The sequence below is a fragment of the Mytilus californianus genome, unplaced genomic scaffold (genome assembly GCF_021869535.1).
Source record: "Mytilus californianus isolate M0D057914Y unplaced genomic scaffold, xbMytCali1.0.p SCAF_5, whole genome shotgun sequence".
Taxonomy (NCBI): Eukaryota; Metazoa; Mollusca; class Bivalvia; order Mytilida; family Mytilidae; genus Mytilus; species Mytilus californianus.
The window spans coordinates 45,762,607-45,780,672 of record NW_026262701.1 but is presented as its reverse complement, the minus strand read 5'-3'; the positions used below and the strand labels follow the sequence as shown (position 1 = coordinate 45,780,672).

Sequence of the window (18,066 nt, the reverse complement as noted above, 5' to 3'; positions counted from 1 at the left end):
TCTTATAACAAAATTTTAAAAACATCTAATTTATTTAAAAGCATTAATTTGCATAACAAATGATGCATGAACTGTTAAGAGTTGTTCCATTTATCCTGGATTCAATATTCTCAAACTGTCAATTTCAATAAAATTGGATTGACAAATTTCATTTCAAATTAAAAACCCAATCTGACAGAAAGAATTGATCAATTAAAACAATTGGTGCGATATTGAATTTTGCAACTTCAGTCTTGCATCCATTAGAGAAAATCCATGCAAAGCTCTATCTTTAAAGTCTTTTTAATTAAACTGCATCCAATTGAAAATTACAATGAGTTATGGAAACATGTCTGAAAAACGCGCCTTTTAATCTATATCTTTCACCGGAAAATACATATTGATTTCGAGAATATGTCTTCAGTTTCAAAGACTTGTTATACTATAAATCTCCCAACATTTAAATGACACAGCCATAAAAGTGATTAAACTTATGATTACATGAATGTTTTAAAGGTTGTTCTTTATATATGTATCCACGACATGAAAATCTGAATCCTACACACAACAAAGTAAAATATTAGAAGTGTCAATTAGACATGGATGCCACAAAAGTTTTCAATTACAGTAACATGATTGATTATTGTGTTTAACACCACTTTTTGCACACATGGCAATATCATTGTGGTCAACTTTTAATAGGTTGAGGAAGCCATCAGGAAAACTGGTAGATCCTAATCTATTAAGATAATATGGGGGTTCAAACACACAACTTCATGCTGCAGTGTTGACATGTAAGTGATGACAGCTGCAGATGAACTATTTGGACTACTAAGCCATCGAGGTCACTTCACTACATAACTAGAGGCTCTCAAGAGCCTGTGTAGCTCACCTGACTCTACTTTGGTTTTAGAAATCATGTAAAGATAGATAAAAATCATAACAGATACCCAAATAATGATTGAGGCCAAATTTTGATTAATATTGGTCCCGTTATTTAATAAAATATCCTGGTGGCCATCTTGAACAGTAAATCGGCAACAAAGTAGAAACACTTGGTCAGCACTTCATAAGGAACATTCATGCCATGTTTGGTTTCATTCCATTCAGTGGTACTCTAAAAGAAGACATTTGTATGTATTTCCCATAGGGTCCTATGTTAAACTAAGCCCCTCCCCCTAGCGGCCATCTTGGATGATGGATCGACTGCAAAGTAACAACACTTGGTCAGCAACTCATAAGGAACATTCATGCCATGTTTGGTTCAATTCCATTCAGTGGTTCTCTAAAAGAAGACAATTGTATGTATTTCCCATAGGGTCCTATGTTAAATTAAGTCCCCCGCTGTCAGCCATCTTGGATGATGGATCAGCTGCAAAGTAACAACACTTGGTCAACATCTCATAAGGAACATTCATGCCATATTTGGTTCCATTCCATTTATTAGTTCTCTTAAAGAAGACATTTTTATGTATTTCCCATAGGGTCCTATGTAAAACTAAGTCCCCTGCTGGCGGCCATCTTGGACGATGGATCGGCTACAAAGTAACAACACTTGGTCAGCATCTCATAAGGAAGATTCATGCCATGTTTGGTTTCATTCCATTCAGTGGTTGTCTAAAAGAAGACATTTGTATGTATTTCCCATAGGTCCTTTGTTAAACTAAGTCCCCTGCTGTCGGCCATCTTGGATGATGGACCGACTGCAAAGTAACAACACTTGGTCAGCACCTCATAAGGAACATTCATGCCATATTTGGTTTCATTCCATTCAGTGGTTCTCTAAAAGAAGACATTTGTATGTATTTCCCGTAGGGTCCTATGTTAAACTAAGTCCCCCGCTGGCGGCCATCTTGGATGATGGACCAACTGCAAAGTAACAACACTTGGTCAGCATCTCATAAGGAACATTCATGCCATGTTTGGTTCCATTCCATTCAGTGGTTCTCTAAAAGAAGACATTTTTATGTATTTCCCATAGGGTCCTATGTTAAACTAAGTCCCCCGCTGGCGGCCATCTTGGATGATGGATCGGCTACAAAGTAACAACACTTGGTCAGCACCTCATAAGGAACATTCATGCCATGTTTGGTTTCATTCCATTCAGTGGTTCTCTAAAAGAAGACATTTGTATGTATTTCCCATAGGGTCCTATGTTAAACTAAGTTCCCCGATGGCGGCCATCTTGGATGATGGATCGGCTACAAAGTAACAACACTTGGTGAGCACCTCATAAGGAACATTCATGCCATGTTTGGTTTCATTCCATTCAGTGGTTCTCTAGAAGAAGTTCAAAATGTAAAAAGTTAACGCCAACGACGGACGACGGACGCCAAGTGATTGAGGGTCCTCAATGCTCTTCAAATTCGTACTTTATTTGGTCTTTTTAACTTTTTTGATTCAAGCATCACTGACGAGTCTTTTGTAGTTGAAACGTGTGTCTGGCGTACCAAATTGTAATTGTTGTATCTGTGCTGAGTTTAGTAACAATAGCTTTTAAAGCATTCATATTAAATTTTAAGTCAATCTAACAAGAAATCTATGTCATGAAATAGTAATCTATGCGTGAAAAGGAATAACAAAAATTTGGTATTTTTGCAATAGAAATATGTTTGTGAGGACCAGCAGATTTTCTTCAAGGACCACCAGGGAAAAATAGATTTAGAGAAGTCTGGAGAACACTAATTTGTGATGAACAATCATTGATATACATGTATATGACCAATAATTTCAACCAAATGACCTATCCCCAATAAAAATCCCAATGGTACTACCATACTTACTGAAATATAGGTCATAGTTACAATGTACCTAAAATTTGACAACTAAAATTGATAAAAAAATGTATCATAAAATGTGAAAACTTACAGATCTATCAAATCTTAACATTTGGCATCTAGCTATAGAGTTTTGCACAAATAAGGCATTAAATGAAATGGTTTTCATGATGGGAAATTTTATTTTGCCTTTCAGTGTACAAATGTGGGAAAGATCTCTAAAAGAATGATTGATATGTTGTCAAACATAGAATCAACCTAAGTAAACTATTATTATTTCCTATACTTAACTTGCATTACTAGTTTCTTTTCAACAAACTTTGGGAATCAATAACTGTAGATTATCATACTATCCCAGTAACAGTTTGTCTGCTAGTCTCAAATCAATTATCGTTCACCAGAAAATGTCTTTTGTCCATATCATTAGTAATGGAAATCAACAAGAATTGGAAAAGAGTTTCTCTGTAAATGTCAAACTAGTGATCATATATTATCAAGTTCCCAAGACAGTGGAACAAACACAATTAGTTTTTTATTGAATCATTGTCAATCAAAACTACATCAGGAAGTCTCATTAGTATATTGTATTACTTCGATAGTAACATTTCTGTGGAAAAAAACTTCCTTTTGAAAACTAAGTCTCATATCAAACCTTGGATTCAAGGTCAATTAAATATGACGCATCTTTACAAATCAAATGTACATGTATTTAGATGCAAGTACTTACGACAATGTATATTACCAGCCTGATTTTAAAAGAACAGAGGTTTTGTACATGTGCATGTACATGTAACTATTGCACTGGTGTTAAACTGATCATGGTAACTGCAGTTACCACGATCCCAATATGGCGGAGGTAGAAATAAATTAAATCATTTTCTGCTAATTTCTCCATGTAAATGTGTTGTTTTAAAGAATAACTCAGCCACCAGGTTGATCTGTTCGGTTTTGGTGTGTGTGCATTTTCTTTATATCATATATGGCCTTGTTACAAAAATAAAAGCCATAGAAAATTCAAGAAAGATAATTGTAACTCAAGAAATTTGATATGATATGATAATAGTAACTTCGACTACCAGATAGTAGTAATTTGGACATGAAAATAGTAATTTATCAGTGATAATCGTAATTTTATCTGTTGGTGGCCGGGGACGGCGACTATATCTAAATATTGCTTAAAAGGTAGTGTTACCAGAATTAGTGAATACATGGTTATCTTAAACTAATTTACTCTTTATGACAGCGGATAAGTAGATTGATTGATTGATTGTTGGTTGTTAAAAGTCTGGTGGGTTGGGAAATTTGGACTGCCACTGGAAAATGAGGATAAGTTGGGAAGAGACTATTTTTCCTTGCAAAAGATCACCTTTGGACCCCTCAAAGAGTTATTGTAAGGGTTCTACATGAAGAGAGTGTGGCATACTATACATGAGGCATTGGATTTAACGTCCCCATTCTAACCCGGGATGTGGCTGTGTATTTATACATCCAACAAGCCGAAACGGACACCCCACTTTGGCAAGGTTTTTACTGCTGGTCGGAAGAAGACTAAGGGTGTCCATACACTGTATTTCTATTCACCCTTGTGATGTTTTGGGGGGCAGATATAAGAAGGTTAATCAAAACATAGAAGAGAGCCTACAGAAAGAATAAGAAATCTGGGAATACAAGGGATGCTTCTTCTTAAAAAGAAGGAGGAGAGTGCTAACAAGCATGTTTAACCTTGCTACATTCTGTACGCGCTTGTCCCAAGTCAGGAGACTGTAAGTTAGTGGTTGCCATTTGCTCTCTCTGAGTTTTACACATTGTTGAAGGCCGTACAATTACCTGTAGTTGCTTATATCTATGTATTTTGGTCTCTGGTGGATTATTAAGTTGTCTCATGGGCAAACATACTTCATCTTCTTACTTTTATTTTGAAAGTTAAACAACTATAAATTTCTGATTCATTTCTATGCATAAATTTGTAAACAATCTAAATTCAGGCTTATAAAATGATCAAATTTGTGTTGGAAAGATTGGAAAAGTTGTGTGCATAATAATTTCATATCATATTTTAGTCGTCTATTGAGGTATGGGGTGAACAAAAAAAATGTTGTAGCACTATCACGTTCGTTGATATTATTACACAATCTTTTTTTTTTTATCAAAATCAGCAACTATTATCATTGAAATAATCTGCAGTTACGATTATCTTTCAAGTGATTTGTCCACAAGTTACCATATTATCTTTTTTTTGGAGTTACGATTATCTTCCTTAAATTTTCGATGGCTATTATTTTGGTAACGAGACCATATATGATATTTATAACACACACATACATGTACAACAAAATCGTACAAATCAACTTGGCGGCTGAGTATCCAAATTGTGTGGCAAAATTTCCGAAAGCAGAAGTAAGTCAGTCATACATTTTTATCATTGCACCACTTATAAAGAGATGTACAAGTAGACTTGTCTTCCATGAAAACCACTTCAGTTGTTTACCTCTCATTGATTAGAATATATTGTAAGGGCTTTTCACATGTATTTTATTATTACAATGTTAGCTTAGTTCTGATTCACTGTTTTAATTTGAACTACTTCATTTTGTCTTAAATATTAAATGCAAGCAGTCTGCAAATAAAATGTTGAAATGATTACGTAACAAAAAGATTTTATTTGCCAATTTTCAACAAGATAAGAACCAAGATAGGGACTGAAAGTTTCAATTCTTGTGTTATTTCATTCATACTTCAGTTATAAACATTATGTATGAACTATAAGGATTGTCTTTTTACCATAGTTTCAATCTGTTCCATGATCGACTGATGGACGCTTAACAAAGAGTGACAAATACATTACATGCATATTAAGGATGATAACTTCTTAAAGTCATAACTGCCTAGTATGTCTAATGGTAGCATCAATATCTAGCCTCGGGTGAAGGAGGTTGAGGGTTTGATATTTACTGCATTTCCACTAAGCATGCAGAATTAAGGAGTAAGAGCAATGACTGGTTTATCTTAGATTATAATATTGATTTTCTGGACACACTGAACTACATTTTACTAATCAGGTGTTTTTTTAAATGCTGATGTCATTCTCCAACACTCACAAACAGTACCCCCAATGATAGACAGAATTGCAATCTAAAAACCAAATTATCATGAACAAGTACCACTATAAAACGTAATCTTGAAAAAAGTATTCTTGAAGTACCGTAATCTTCAAGTACTGACTATACCAATAGGAACCACTCCAGTCATCACAGACAAGAGATATCTGTACATGTTTTGATCTGAATCACCTAATACAAGATAGATCTCATATCAGCTTAAATTTCTGAAATTCATCATTAAATTGACATTACTATTATCCTGGGAATCATTGTTTAGATGGAAAACAATTTGATCTTTGAGCAGTTATTGATGTGTCTTGGCCTTAATAATGTAAACAGTAATATGCATGTAAAGGATCAAATACTGGTATTTTGGTGGCTAGTTGTCTCATTGGCAATCAAACCTCATCTTCTTATTTTCATATACAAAGTATGTAACTTGCATATATATATATATATGTAAATAAAAACAAGTTACCAAGTAAAGAACCCATCATGGGCCTAATAAATCATCACTGGTTTAGGACTTCTCCAGTTCAATTCACATTTAAAGTGATCATTATCTATTTGGTGTCTCATACTGTGCCAGTTATGTGTTTTTCATTGCTAGTCCCTATCAGTAAGTAAATTTGTTCAGAACAAAAGTTTTTATGGTCTGGAAAATTAAACCCTTTAAATTCATAATCAATATCATATATCCATATGATATCACATATACATGTAGGGTGACTCCCTTCATCCTGGACTTCATATATACATATGTTATAATTATTTACCAAAATATATTATTCTGTCTAGTCAAAGCTGGGAAATTGAAACAAATTTATAATCTTATATAGATAATATATAGTGAAAACTGGGAAAAATTTGACTAAATGAAGAAACAAATATTCATCAAATTGGTCTTACAATTAACCTTTGAGCCCCAAAATTGTCAAAAAAAATTTTGATGGTGACTGTGTAATTTTATTTACAATACATTGTACATGCACTAATTTAAAAGTTGTATGTATATATACATGTATGTCATTGATTTACTATTAGTGGCTACCTCAAACTGACCTAATCCCAAACTTTAACATATTGTTGATGCGTCCGCCATGAATTTTTATGTTGATGCTTATTGTTGGGTATAAAAACTCAGAATTTCTCTGCAAAATTTTGATCACAGAGTTTAAATTATTTTTTCCTTCATGTATAGTACATTTAAAGGGATCGTGTCTTTCCAATATGTCCTATTCCAACTTTTACTTGTCCAAGTTTTCTCTCAAAAACTACGTGTGACATAAAAATATACCAATCTATTTATGTAATTGAATATACATGTATCAAATGAAAGGTCTGTCAGAGACATTCAATGTTAAATCATGTTGTGACTTATACAAGTACAACATTGAAATGTCCTAGACAAGAATTCGAACCTGGACATTTTTTGACACCAGTCTATGAATGATTCATCCAGTGTTTTTCTGTCTATACTCTCTCTTACAAAGGGTAATGAGATATTTAACTTACTTCCAATAAGATAAACAGGAAATGTGATAGGTCAATGAGACAGCAATCCAACAACACAGAAGAAATCTAGAGGGTAACACACATGTTTTTCTTAGAAAAATTGTTACTGTATCAATCATAACAAATTAAATACAAATTCATTTTACAAATATTTGCATTACAATGTATTTTGATAACCAATGAATCATTAATCAAACACCGCCAACAATGACCAAAGGACAAAACAAACTGTAGAAGATAAATGATATACAACAGTAACATGTACACATAGTTAGTATATATTACAAATAGGTCTGAAAGCATTCATAGTTGTAACATGTGTAATTGAATTCCTATATCAAATTAGAATTACATGTATCTAGTTTATCATTGTGTATGTATATATATATCATATAATAAAAACAATTTTTTATTCTAAAAAAAGCCCTGTAAACAGCTTGCATGATACATTAATCATAAAATGTTTTCAGCCATATGCATACATGTACTGGTTTATTGTAACCCGTTAGTGCTGTACGATACTCCTAGCTAACTAATACTATACCTTTTGATATGATACATTTATAATCAATACCCAACCTTGAGTTAATAAATGTACATGAAGTCTCATAGAAAACTATGTGTACCTTTTTCCTGGGTTTTTTGTTTGGTGTTTATTAAACCTAATGTTCCTTTAGCGTAGCTAAAATACATTAATTTGTCATCTCCCAATGACCCAGCCATGCAAGCCATTTTCATAGTGGCATTTAATTCGAAACAATTTAATTGGAAACATGAATTTTGGTTGGCCATTAAAAATTAAAACAATTGGATTTTATCCAGACAGAAAACGAATACTAAATACGAATGAATTGAATTGATAAATCACACCTAGCAAAAATATCATGGTTCATCAGTGAATCGTATCACCCACTATTAGCTGTACATGTTTATCATACAGTACTCATACAGGTTGGGGGAAATAGTTAAGAGTTATAAAGGGCATAACTCTTGAAAGGTTAATGACATACTGCCAAAATTTAAACTCTGTCTGTGTGTTGTGGTTTTAAGCATTGTGTATGAGTTTCATAATATTTGGATGAGGCAAACTTAAGAGTGCGGAAACAAAAAAAATAGCAATTTTCCAAGTTATAAAGGGCCATAACTCTAGAACAGTAAGTGACACGCTGCCAAAATTCGAAATCTGTCTGTAAATTTTGGTTTTTAGCATTGTGTAGGAGTTTCACAAAATTTGGATGACAAAACTTAAGTTAAGAGTGCGGAAAGGAAATGGGACTACGGAAGTTGGGTCAAGAGTAACACTTAATGTCCCATTTGCCTATGGCGGAGGCATAATAATAAAGCACCAGTATAGTAGTCAATATCATATAACAGCATAAACAGATATTGTTATTGCCCTACAGGTAAATATCATTTTAACTACATGTACATAAACCACATAATTTTGTAAGCATTTTTTTAAAAGAGGATTTTTTAAAGTTTCTGCACTAAATCCTAAGTTTCATGGGGTATAGTTTTCATTGGATTGATACTTGGTATCCCTAGTTTACTTAAATAGAATCACTGCAACTTGTATGACCTTTAATTTGCTGACAAAAGTTTCCAACCTTAACAAAATCTAAACATTCCCTTACAATAGACAGTCAAAGGCGAGAATAGTATGATACTACTTAGATGACTTACTCTTTACATTCTTGTGATACATGAACTGGCATTTTACAATCCAATATCATGGATGAAGGACAAAGGAGAGAACAGTATGTCAGTACTTTGATGACTTACTCTTTACATTCTTGTGATACATGAACTGGCATTTTGTATTTACAATCCAATATCATGGATAAAGGACAAAGGAGAGTATGTCAGTACTTTGATGACTTACTCTTTACATTCTTGTGACACATGAACTGGCATTTTGTATTTACAATCCAATATCATGGATAAAGGACAAAGGAGAGAACAGTATGACAGTACTTTGATGACTTACTCTTTACATTCTTGTGATACATGAACTGGCATTTTGTATTTACAATCCAATATCATGGATAAAGGACAAAGGAGAGAACAGTATGTCAGTACTTTGATGACTTACTCTTTACATTCTTGTGATACATGAACTGGCATTTTGTATTTACAATCCAATATCATGGTTAATGTTTCACTATCATTGGCTTCTTGGAATGGTGGCTCTCCACAACACAACATAAACAGAATTACTCCTAAACTCCAAACATCTGAAAAAAATAAAATGTGATAATAGGAATGTATAAAAACAAATAATGGAATAATACTGTGGATTCATTTATAATTATTTTCGTGGATACCGATTTTTGTGGATTGAGGAAATCCCTGTATTTTCGTGGATATTTAATTTCTTGGTTTTGCCAAAGTCTGCATACAAACCTATAGAAAATTTGCAATTTGTTGAACATTTATATTAGTGGTTCATCTGTACTCACGAAATCCACGAAAATTGGTATCCAACAAATAATAATGAATCCACAGTAGTAATTAATGTCAAGTTAGGATCTTATCATCTTCCTTAAAAGAACTATATATATATGTTGAAGGCCATACAGTGACCTATAGTTGTTAATTTCTGTGTCATTTGGTCTCTTGTGGAGAGTTATATTTGTAAATGTACTGGTATACATATGATATACAATGTTTTGTATTTCAAATCTTTCTTAGATTAATACTCACAAGAAATTTTAATGTACTTACTTCAAGAGCAACGTTAACTATAACATCAAAAAGGTGAAAACAAGCATGTACCCCCCCTCCCCTCCCTTAAAAAAAAACACCTAGTTGTAAACACTTGCCTACTTGGGATTCTTAGAAATGTAATTTTATTGCATAGCAAAAGTGAAAACGTATGTGTACAACTTTTATTTGTCAGTTGAGTGCAATTCCAAAGGTTATTCACTTATTGCACATTTATTCTAAATGATTAATTAGTTTGACCTGACTAACTTTTGTTAGATGTATCAGAATGTTCTTTAGTAAGTATCAGACCTCAGTAAAAACCTCATCACACATATTTTGGTATTTATATATACATGTATCATTCTCAGCATGCCACTAACCTACAGTCTACATTGTACATGTTACTCTTGTTGATCATCAGTTAAGGAACAGATCTGACATTAAAGACTCTTGCTGCATAAAGATTTTAATGGAATGCCGAGATCTGTCAGTTAACCATGTAAACCAAGTTTATTTATAATATTTTATACAATATAAATGATTGCAGCGGAAGTAAACCTTGTGCAACTTATCAGTTATCAACAAATCAAACCCATCCGATTGGCAGACGAGAATCTTCACCAAAACAAAAGGATAAACGAGATCTTAATCATGTTGATAATCTAGAAAAATTTCAATTTCTTATTCAACCCTGTAATCATGGTTATGTAGATCATTTGGTTTGTCTATAACCACACAGCTTACAGTTGATATATTTTTATACTTTTCATTCTCAAAATAACAAAAATGTTGGACAGGTTTCAAACACTGGCTTCTGTAAGACAACTAATGTTTTTCTGTGTTTATTTTTAAAGTACATACACCTTTAATGTTGCGTTTTTTAATTCACTAAGATTAGGATTTAGTTTTATTTAATCTGTACATGAACTCAAAAGAACTCCCATGAAGACATTTTATTTGAAGTGTTTTTGTATGTTAACCCGACTCCTCAGGGGTTTAAATAAAAAATTTATAAATAGCCAGATTTTTAACCATGTTAACGTTCTTGTAAGCCAACCCTAAATTTCAGCAGTTAAGAGTTGATAATGAATTCAGAGGTCCAAGAAAAGTTCAGTATGGTCCATTCTGTCTTTTCTGCTACTCTGTACATGTACATGTATTATAGTTATCATGTACACGAAGCTCCAACTTTAAACTATAAATATTATACAAACAAAGGGACAAAACGAGGAGATACATGAACATGTACAGTATAAAGTATACGTTTATCACCTGTCATAAATTGGGAAAAACAGACTGACAAACAATTTAAGTATTTAAAGTTACTTAAAACTTATTCTTCATTAGAACAAAATGTTCATGTACTATCACAAGTCAATTAATGTTACATGTATTAATTAAAATGTACATCTGTGCATGTGACTTTACAAGAATGAGATTCCTTTGAAGTTACCATATTGCATAAGTTGACATATTTGGGTCATAGCATGTTATTACTTTGCACATGTACTTACAACCATGACATCAGTCAACTAATACTAGTAATACTTGAGGTGCTAGGCCAGAATTAAGACAAGTGTATACATGTATATGCACTATATATCATACATGTAATTGTTCACTATATATATAGCTACGTACACATACTAAAGTTAAGTTTTTGTACATGTACAGGCATTAACTTTCTTCAAATCATTATTTTTCAAGGCTACACAATTGCAACCTACATGCAAGGCCTTAGGGGCAGCATGCTATGACCCCAAAATGTAGAAAAAGGGCTAATTGATAATATACAATGTGCATTGCTTTTTGTCTAATGGACACATGGTAAATGGCTGGGTAGATACAAAATAATTTAAAAAGGCTAAAAGTTAAACAGCCCTTTGGATTGTCTACATGTTTATGCATGTATAAATAGAGCATTATATATAGGCTACTACATGTATGTAAAGAGATACCCATACTTATAATGACTGCCTTCAATAATTGGAAAACAGCTATACCATAGGATTGTAACAATGTTTTAGTCATTATACATGTATCTTTTAAGAATACAAGAAAAAAAGCTTGCCTGCTTTTCACACTATCATTCTTTTCAGCTTTAATTAAAAAAATTAATTTACTGTTATTAGTTATTTGATAGGTTTTTTTACTCATGTTTGACATGGCTCTGAATCAGAGTCTTATAAGAGCAGCCAAAAATAATTCCTTCTGGTTACAGCAGGTTTCCTAAAATTTAGTGAAAAGAAGCCACAATAAACAATAATCATGAGCATTAAAAGACAACCAGAAACAACAAGCAGGCTTCACGATAATCTTTAGAATCTACAGACCAGAAGCTGAATTTTACGAAAATTTTAGTTACATGTAAGATTCTATTGGCCAGTATATATATATGATTTTAACAGGCCCAACAGCATTTTTACAAGCCTATCATTTAGCCTGGGCTGGTGGGCCGGTGGTTGATCGTGAAGACTGAATTACAAAAAGATAAATTTAACATGAAGGACATTCAGATACAATGTAATACATGTTTATTTTTTAATAAATTGATACAAAAACTTTAAGTTTAAACTTTAAAAGATTAATAATTGGTTGTAATTGCTACTTCCTAATTACACGTAATTGGGATTTATTGGTCATTATATATATTTAATTAATTAAAGGCCAGGGGATTTGCATCAGTAAATTTAATACATGTAGACTATTGTAGTCTATGCAATGCCACAACTGCTTTTGAATGTGTCTATTTTGAGTACTTTTATTGCCTTGTAACATGTAATGATAATGAAGATAACATTTTTACATGTACCATGTTAATTGAGAGAGCAGTACAAAATGTAGAAATGTATTTATAAATTTATTAACTAAATGTTAAATGCCTTATCACCTATCACCTGGCCAACTATCCTAAAATGTAGGTGTGAAAGTTTAATGACTGAAACAACAATACAGCCTCCAATAAATGTTGACATACATATGAGAAGGGGGGGGGGGGGGAATGTTATAAAGTGGTATTTGAAGACTACTTATATAATTAAGTAAACAATAAAATATTTCCTGTTAATTCAACTGTGAAACCAAAAATCTTATAAACACAGGAAATGAAAAGTTTGAAGGACCTAAATTTACTCTTATGGTTTTTGTGATGATTTGTTTCAAACCAAAAAAATATATAATGAGGAATGAATTTTACCCTTTCATGATTAATTTTTACTTGAGTACATATATAGAACATAAAATGTATCACTTTACTTCAGGCATTTTGTTTCAAACCAAAATATATATACATGTAATGAGGCATGATTTTACCCTTTCACAATTAATTTTTACCTACATGTACATGTACATATAAATATATATACATTTTTGTAGAACATAATCAACATATCACTGAACATTCAGGCATTAAAATGAAAGACTTTATTTTGAACAATTTAACTTAAATACTTTAAAACATTAAAAAGACAACAACAAAAATCTGTGCAAAAGCACCAATACTAATTAATAAATCACAGTTTATCTAAATTTTTAAAGAGAACTTTTAAAATGACTTATACTGATTAACACCTTTTAATATAGTTTCATTTCAAACAGTAATTGACCAAACAGGGAGTCACTGGTTCTAAAAATACATGTACAATGTACATTGGTTCAAAATTTTAATTGATTAGTACATTGTATTTTCCAGTATTTCTCAATATTTACTAGTACTGCTGGCATGGTCAATACTAGCTATAGCTATATATAGTATTGACCGGTTTTTGACCAGCCTTGTGTTGGACCCACATATATCATGTATATGTATATAGATCTACATTGAATTTCTATAAGTTTATTTTGAATAATTACATATATATCTATATATATATACATACATGTTCAGGTACAGTGAATATAAATATACATGTATCAACTTTATTGAAGATGCATTGCATTCACTGTAAACCTATTGAATATACTATATAGATACATGTAGTATCGCTATATGTATTTCTGCATGTTCTGTATATTACCAACTTCCAATTTCACAACAAAGTACACATGACGTACATGTATCACAACAACCCTTTTGTCAAAGGGTACCATAACAATCGGACAATTTGACATGTACAACTACACAAAATATTAAAATGACAGGAGGGATAAATTTTTAGTCAAGTGTTACAGGTCAAACAATTTTGACTTAAGTCTTCATGGTCATCTCATTTGGATTAAACAACACAGAAAACATGGATAAGGTGTTGATAACATAAGCCTAAGGATGCTTACATGCACATGTAGATGACACACATGTACATGTATTTACATAACTGTTCTAGAGGCGCCATATGCATGAACACCCCTTTGTCAGTTACAGGATTAATCTAACTTTATAAGTCTGGTCCATGGCTATGGATACAGCTGATTTGAAAGGTTTTTGATTTTCCCTCATATACACAATGTACATCACATTACCTCATGGATGCAAGAACAGTCCATAGATTTTCCACATAACACCAAAAAATATCAAAATCACTTACGAATATCCATTAAACGTTACCTTCCTTGTGAAAAACAACTATTTTTTATATATACATTGTATATATATATTCATAAACATTTTTTAGTGTTTTGGGGTACAATGCATTTTAGGTTCCAAAGTAAATCTACATCTATATACATGTATGAACCCTTGCAAGAATGTACATGTACATGTACACATAACACTTTTATTTCCGCATAAGAGAGATGCTTTAATTTTATAAAAAGGACAAATTAAAATTTAAACTTGCAAAAACATATTTATATAGAAACCATGGAAAAGACATGATGATTAACAGTCCTTTGTAACAAAACAACATTTGATAAAGAGAACAATATACATTTGGTGTACATTTAACATTTAAAAGGTAAAATGTTGCTAAAAATATGATTTGAAGAATGACCATGAAGACAATAAACTTTTTAACAGTTAAAATGAATCTTTGAGGCTGGTGAATAAAAGCTATTCCTAGGATACATTGTAATATTAATAGGAAGCAAGACAGCTCCACTGCCAAATTCTCCCCACTCTTGTTACATGTATTTAACCAACCCGTCTCACTATTGAAAATGAGTTAATTCCAGCCGAAATTAGGCATGCCATTTTGCTCCACTGAAGAAAGGGAATAATTTTAATTTCACCCTAAATTAAGGCCTACCAACTCATCCAACTTACATGTATGAAAATAAAGAATGAAATCCTGCTGAAGTTATGCCTAAATTCAGTAGGATTTAAATCTTTTTTTATAAGTAAAGTGGGGTAATTAGGCAGAGAACTTATACATCAGGATTAAACTACATGTACTTTTCAATAGTGGGGTGAGTAGTTGGTGGGCCTAAAATCATTGGGATTAAACTACATTTCATAAGTGGGGCGATCGAGTAGCAGTCGAATTTAACTCTTTGTTATGATATGAGTGGTGAGAGTTTGCAGGCCTTAATTCAGTGGGATTTAAACCCCTTTACAAATGTACATATGTGGGGCGAGTTGGTAGAAAGTTGAGGCAAGTTGTCATGGATTCTAATAATGCAATGCAGGACGCAACGTCCATAGGATGTATCGGCCATGGGACAACATCGTCCATACTTTGTGAAGACCATGTTTTTTTTCCGGAATTAAATTTTATTTATTTATAAATTTTATACTCTGTTTAAGCAGTCAAAGTCATAGTAGGGATGAAATATGAAAAGCATTGACTTAAAACCAGTCTTCTATAAGTCTACTTGTCTTCAGCAGATGACAGAAGTAAAAATAAATATATACATTGTAGTCTGATCTATACTGACTCTTTCAAACCGGCAAACTTATACATAATAAATACTACAAAATCATAGTTATGCTATAACTACATTTCTCTAATTCTTCGTCAATTTATCCCTTTCTGCACCCATTGTATAAAAAAAATTTAATCAACGTGTGGTTCGTTTGATCTCAGTTCTTCATTGGTTAAAATCCGATTATGACGTCGAATTTTCTTGCTTTCCTCTGGCTCTGAATTTCCAATTGTGACGGCATGAAAAAAGGCGACCATGCCTGATGACGTCACATATAAAGAACACATCTTTTTGCAGATCATTCGAAAAGAAGGAATAAATTTGCCTGCGTATTGTTTGAAAATCATTAGAGAAACAGATTCCACCACCAAATCTCGTGTAATACGATATTTATCCACTCTCGACAGTTAAATTTTAAATATTTAAAACGCTCGGCGAGCCTCGCATTTTAAATTTGAAAATTTAACTGTCTCGAGTGGATAAATATCGTATCACACTCGATGCAGTGGTAGAATCTATATGTATGAAATAATACCTGTTGTATTATTATATTTCATGTTATAACCACAATGGAATAAATACTTAAAGTATGGACTATACCTCCTATAGACGATGTGGCGGTATGGCTGACACATCCTATGGACAATGTGGAAGTACATTTTGTATATGGCCGTCGCATCTTGAAAGCTAATATTACATGTACATATATGCATACTGTTTCTTGTGTACAATTTGGAGTTTAGTATGGCGTTCATTATCACTGAACTAGTATATATATTTGTTTAGGGGCCAGCTGAAGGACGCCTCCGGGTGCGGGAATTTCTCGCTGCATTGAAGACCTGTTGGTGGCCTTCTGCTGTTGTCTGTTCTGTGGTCGGGTTGTTGTCTCTTTGACACATTCCCCATTTCCATTCTCAATTTTATGATTTGCAATATCAAGCTTGTACTGTTTTACTCACCTACTGCTGGAGGATCATAAGAATCTCCTAGTAAAATCTCTGGTGCTGAGTATGCTAAAGATCCACAGGCAGTTTCAAGTTTTTCACTTGGCTTAAACATATTACTGAAGCCAAAATCTGTCAATTTTACTATTCCTTGTTTCTCAAAGAACACAACGTTTTCAGGTTTCAAATCTCTGTGTACAACATGTAATTTATGACAGTAAGAAATTGCTTCTACAATTTGCCTAAAATATTTCCGTGCTGAATCTTCACCTAGACCTTTTTCATGTTTCATAATATAATCATACAAATCTCCCCCATCTCCAAGTTCTAGAATAAGGTACAGTTTAGTTTGAGTATCTATCACTTCGTAAAGACGAACTACATTTGGGTGCTGAACTAATTTCATACACCGAACCTCTTGAAATAAATGTGATTTAGATACTTCATCAAGTTTCGTCTTATCAATAACTTTGACTGCAACCCTTTCACCAGTAAAAACATGTCTTGCAAGTTTGACAACTGCAAAATGCCCCTTGCCGATCGTCTTATCCAGATCATATAGACCAGCGATCTTTCCATCTAATGTTCCTTTCGTTTTCTTCTGTGCCATTTCTGTTTACTTAACTTATAATATATTATTATGGAGGCCTGGATAACTCCAAAAGTTTACACATTTCGTCGTTTCAATGACAATATCAACACTCCATTACAATATGTAAACAGTGCGCATAAGTTTGCGCAAGACGTCACACGAAGAAACATGAATGAAAATGGATATGAAAAAAATTCCGGGTTGCATGTACTAAGGGAAAGAACTTGATGAGAAAAATAAATATCTTAAAGTATACAAACAACCGGACAATATGTCGATTTAAAATATTATTATGTCAAAAAACTTGGTAAAAATGATTTGTAAAAATTACTTTAAACCTCACGAAAGATTTGTAGCAGTAAAACCGAGACTACTATAAAACATGTTCAGTTATAGTAGTCTCAGAGTAAAAACCAGAGACATATATGACATATATACATGAGGTGTCATCCTGGTTTGCCCACATTTAATCGCAGGTTTATAAAAACATAGGGTGTTTTGTTGTTTTAACAATTATAGTTTATTTCTGATATATAGTCATATTTTGATCTTTATTTTACCTGTAAAATTTTATAAAAGATACTTAATTTTACTATTAAATCAAGGAAAAGTTGCAAAGATATTTTATAAATTTACCAGAAAATTGTAATGAA

General features: G+C 32.5%; 1 protein-coding gene and 1 long non-coding RNA gene across 3 annotated transcripts in view; one reads left to right on the top strand and one right to left on the bottom strand.

The window, feature by feature from the left end:
• LOC127702313 (SNF-related serine/threonine-protein kinase-like) overlaps nucleotides 1-17,540 on the bottom strand; it is a 48,413-nt gene extending 30,873 nt beyond the window's left edge. For both annotated transcript variants that reach the window (XM_052206449.1, XM_052206450.1), the window contains exons 1-2: nucleotides 16,837-17,540; nucleotides 9,465-9,606 (exon numbers count right to left, since the gene is read on the bottom strand). In XM_052206449.1, coding sequence (XP_052062409.1) covers nucleotides 9,465-9,606; nucleotides 16,837-17,431 — 737 coding nt within the window. In that variant the 5' untranslated portion in view covers nucleotides 17,432-17,540. The remainder of the gene's footprint in view (nucleotides 1-9,464; nucleotides 9,607-16,836) is intronic.
• On the top strand, nucleotides 843-2,021 carry LOC127702335 (uncharacterized). Its single transcript, XR_007982377.1, has 2 exons — nucleotides 843-1,629; nucleotides 1,961-2,021. It is a non-coding gene; the product is annotated as an uncharacterized LOC127702335 (long non-coding RNA).
• Nucleotides 17,541-18,066: the final 526 nt, after the last annotated feature.